The sequence below is a fragment of the Phytophthora sojae genome (genome assembly GCF_000149755.1).
Source record: "Phytophthora sojae unplaced genomic scaffold PHYSOscaffold_8, whole genome shotgun sequence".
Taxonomy (NCBI): domain Eukaryota; phylum Oomycota; class Peronosporomycetes; order Peronosporales; family Peronosporaceae; genus Phytophthora; species Phytophthora sojae.
In genome coordinates, this window is record NW_009258122.1 from 2,415,591 (window position 1) to 2,419,461 (window position 3,871).

Here is a 3,871-nt window from a genome sequence, read left to right on the forward strand (position 1 = left end):
GCCGTCTGCATCGGACCGCACACATCGCTGTGGACCACTTCCAGCACTTGCTTCGCACGGTTCGGCGACGACTTCATGAAGCTTACTCGCGTTTGCTTGCCGAGTGCGCACCCGTCGCACACCTCCCACTGCTTCACCGACGTCATTGGGATGCCAGTGCCGTAGCCCTTCTTGACGATGGCGTCGAGACCACCATGGCCGATGTGACCAAGTCGAAGGTGCCAGAGGTACGACGTGGTGTCCCCTTGGCGATTCTTCGAGCTTGCCGCATTGGCCTCGTCAGCAGGCGTCCTCGGCGTCATGCAGAGCTTGAACAGTCCTTTGCCTTCGCGAGCGCCGAGCTTCCACTTGAGACCCTTCGTTTCCGCGAAGCACCCGTCGCTCTCGAAGGTCACTGGCCCGACGTCCTTGGTGAAGCGGCCGACGGAGAACAGGTTGCGCGACAGCTTCGGGATGTGCCACACACCCGTGAGCACACCCTTCTTCATGCCGCGCGGTGTCTGCATCGACATCACGATGTCGCCGCTCCCCACCGCCTGAACCACGCCGTCGTCCGCCAGATGCACGTCCACCGGAGAGATCTTCTTGTAGTTCTTCATGTACTCCATCGAGTACGTCATGTGCTGCGTCGCACCCGAGTCGACCAGCCACATGCCGCTCAGCTTGGAGGCACCCGTGTCGCCACCAACCGAGAAGAGGAAGTCGCCAGAGTCATCTTCGACCTGCGCGACGTTCGCTCGTTGCGGCCTCTGCCGCTCCCCGTTCTCGCGGATCCGCACCGGACACTTGGCGATCCAATGTCCGTGCTCGCCGCAGTAGTGACAGGCGCTCGTCCTCTGCGCTTGCGCCTGCCGTCCCTTGCGCTTCATGTCCTCGTGCAGGAGCCGAGACGTCACGAGCTCCCACGTCAGCGTGTCGGAACGCGATTCCAACGCCGTGATGAGGAACTGGTACGACTCGCTCAGACTGGCAAGAAGCGTGATTACCAAGTCGTCCTCGCTGACCGGAGCGCCGACCGCGTCGAGCTGTTCCGCCAGCGTCTTGAGCTTGTTAATGTGCTCCAGCACATCATCACCTTCGTCCATCGTTGTCGTGAAGAACCGTCGACGAAGAAAGAGCTTGTTCGCCAGGCTCTTCTTCTCGAAGTGTCCCTCGAGTCTTGACCATGCATCATGCGCGTCCTTCGCCGACCGCACCAGCGGCAGCTGCGAGTCCTCCAACGCGAGACAGACGATCGCCAGCGCCTTGCGCGACTTCTTGCGAAACGTCGCTTGGTCCGCCGCGGTCGTGCACTGCTCGAGCTTCACTTCCCCACTCGTCACTTCCCACAGTTCGCGCTCCTCCAGCACCATCTGCATCTTGAACTTCCATGTGTGGAAGTTGGTTCCGTCGAACTTGTTGATGCGGGCGGTCGCGGTCGGGGCGGCGTCCATGGCGAAGGCGTAGTCGGGGTCTTGGTCAGGGAAGACGGGGCTTGGGCTCATAACCAAAAGGAAGAACACTTGAGCAGTAGTTGGCAAAATGCAAAGTGATTCGATTCAGGTCCTTAGTTCGCAACCGCGTGCTACCTCTAAGCCTGCTACTGGATACCTCTTACTGGGTACACCCTACTGGATTCTCTACTGGATACACAGTTACCTTATCCAATCAGAGAACGCCACGTCGATGCCCATCTTGTACCCACAATCCTGTACCCACAATCATGGCGTAATCACCGTGACGTAATCATCGTCCCGTAATCACCTGAATGATTGCGGTACAACACAGTGAAGGTCACGCCGACCTCACTGATGACGCGTTCGCGTCACACGGTCGCTTGGCGAGGCGTCGTCACATCAGTCTTGACAACACTCCCACTCGACTCGTCAGCGACCACGATGCCCAGCTTCGTCCTGAGCGCGTCGAACTGCGGCGCCGCGATCGGCTTCGTCATGATGTCCGCCAGCATGTCGAGTGTCGAAACATACTGCAACACCACTTGACCGTCTTCCACCTTCTCGCGCACGAAGTGGTAGCGAATGTCGATGTGCTTGGTGCGCTTGTGGAACTCCGGGTTCTTGGCCAACGCGATGGAGCCTTGGTTGTCCTCGTAGATCTTCACCGCTTCATCGCTCGCCATCTCGCCCAGCTCGCACAGAAACACCTTGAGCCACACCGCCTCCTGCGTGGCCTCCGACAGCGCCATGTACTCGGCTTCCGTCGACGAGAGCGCCACCGTGCGCTGCTTCTTGCTTCGCCAGCTGATGCATCCGCCGTTCATCATGAACGCGTAGCCGCTCGTACTCCGTCGAAACTCGATGTCGCCGGCCCAGTCCGCGTCCGAGTAGCCTTGCAGTCCGTCCTCGCTGCTCGCTTGAAACACGAGGCCGTGCGTCTTCGTGCCTCGGATGTAGCGGAAGACCCTCTTGAGCGCCTGCCAGTGTGTCGGACATGGATCCGCTGCGAACTGGCTCAGCACTCCCACTGCCGCTGCGAGGTCCGGACGAGTCCCCACCATGAGATACATGAGGCAGCCCACGGCGTTCCGGTACGGAACATTCGCCATGGTCTCGTCGTGCTTGCAGCCTCCCTCGCACATGGCCTTGGTCAGCTTCAGACCCGGATCCTGCGGTGTCTTCACAGGGTTGCTCTCATCCATCTTGAACTTCTCGAGAATGTCCTTCGCGAACTTGGTCTGCCGCACCGACACCTTCCCAGTCGCCACATCTTGCTCGATCTCCATACCGAGAAAGTACTTGAGCTGGCCCATGTCGGTCATCTCGAACCGGTCACTCAGCGCCTGCTTCGTGTCCTTCAGCATCCTGTCGCTGCTGCTGGCGAGGACCAGATCGTCCACGTACAGTGCCACGAACATCATGTCGTGATTGTCCCGCTTCAAGTAGATGCAGTGGTCGGACTCGCACTTCTTGAACCCCAGCTTCAACATGAACTCGTCGATCGTCTTGTTCCACATCCGCGGCGACTGCTTCAGGCCGTACAGTGAACGCTTGAGCCGGCACACGTAGTCGGGTCGATCTCCGTCCACATATCCGTCCGGCTGCGCCATGTAGATGTCCTCGTCCAACAAGCCGTTGAGGAACGCGGTCTTCACATCCATCTGGTGCACTGTGAGCTTGTACTTGGCCGCCAGACTCAGCAACACCCGAATCGACGTGAACTTGGCCACCGGCGCGAACGTCTCGTCGTAGTCGATGCCGTACTTCTGCGAGAACCCCTTCGCCACCAGTCGCGCCTTGAACCGCTCGATCTCTCCAGACTGGTTCTCCTTCACGCGGAACACCCATCTGCAGCCGATCGCCTTGCGTCCCTTCGGCAGTGGCACCAGGGTCCACGTCTCGTTCTTGCGGAGCGACTCCACCTCCGAGTCGCACGCCTCTTTCCACTTGTCTGCGTCGCTGGATTCCATCGCCGACTTGAACGTTGTCGGCATCTCTCCCACTGAATCCACGACGTACGCAGCCTCGAAGTCTTCCTTCTCTTGTGCTGCGGCAGACATCTCGTCCAGCGGCTGCTGTCGTCTCGGCACCGCATACCGCTTGGCACTCGGAACCTCCACGGCTTCCTCGAGCGACTGCGTGCGCGGGTGTCGCTTGCTGCCGGGTACAAAGTCTTGATTCCGCGCAGCTTCTTCTCTGTTCTCGTCTGATCCGGACTGAGTCTCTTCATCCGTGGTGTCTTCATCATCATCTGTCGGAAGACCCACCAACACCTCCTTCGAAGCGCAGTCGCGTCTCCCACCGTCGAAGACATCCTCCATGAACTGCGCGTCGCGGCTCACCAACACGCGACCGCTCTCGATCTCCTCAAACCGATACGCCTTCTCGTGCTCCGAGTACCCGAGGAAACGACAGCGCACCGACCGAGCGTCGAA

The 3,871-nt window shown here is 59.7% G+C and overlaps 2 protein-coding genes across 2 annotated transcripts; both read left to right on the forward strand.

Annotated features, from left to right (window-relative positions):
- Window positions 1–867: 867 nt before the first annotated feature.
- On the forward strand, window positions 868–1,402 carry PHYSODRAFT_519438 (hypothetical protein; the record flags this gene model as incomplete). The annotated part of the gene is made up of 3 exons (XM_009535537.1): window positions 868–1,121; window positions 1,206–1,274; window positions 1,381–1,402. The coding sequence occupies 3 exons, from the start codon at window positions 868–870 to the stop codon at window positions 1,400–1,402; spliced, it is 345 nt and encodes a 114-aa protein (XP_009533832.1).
- A 1,789-nt stretch (window positions 1,403–3,191) lies between these two features.
- Window positions 3,192–3,614, forward strand: PHYSODRAFT_518469 (hypothetical protein; the record flags this gene model as incomplete). Its single annotated transcript, XM_009535538.1, has 2 exons — window positions 3,192–3,451; window positions 3,506–3,614. 2 exons carry the CDS (start codon window positions 3,192–3,194, stop codon window positions 3,612–3,614), a joined length of 369 nt encoding a protein of 122 aa, XP_009533833.1.
- Window positions 3,615–3,871: the final 257 nt, after the last annotated feature.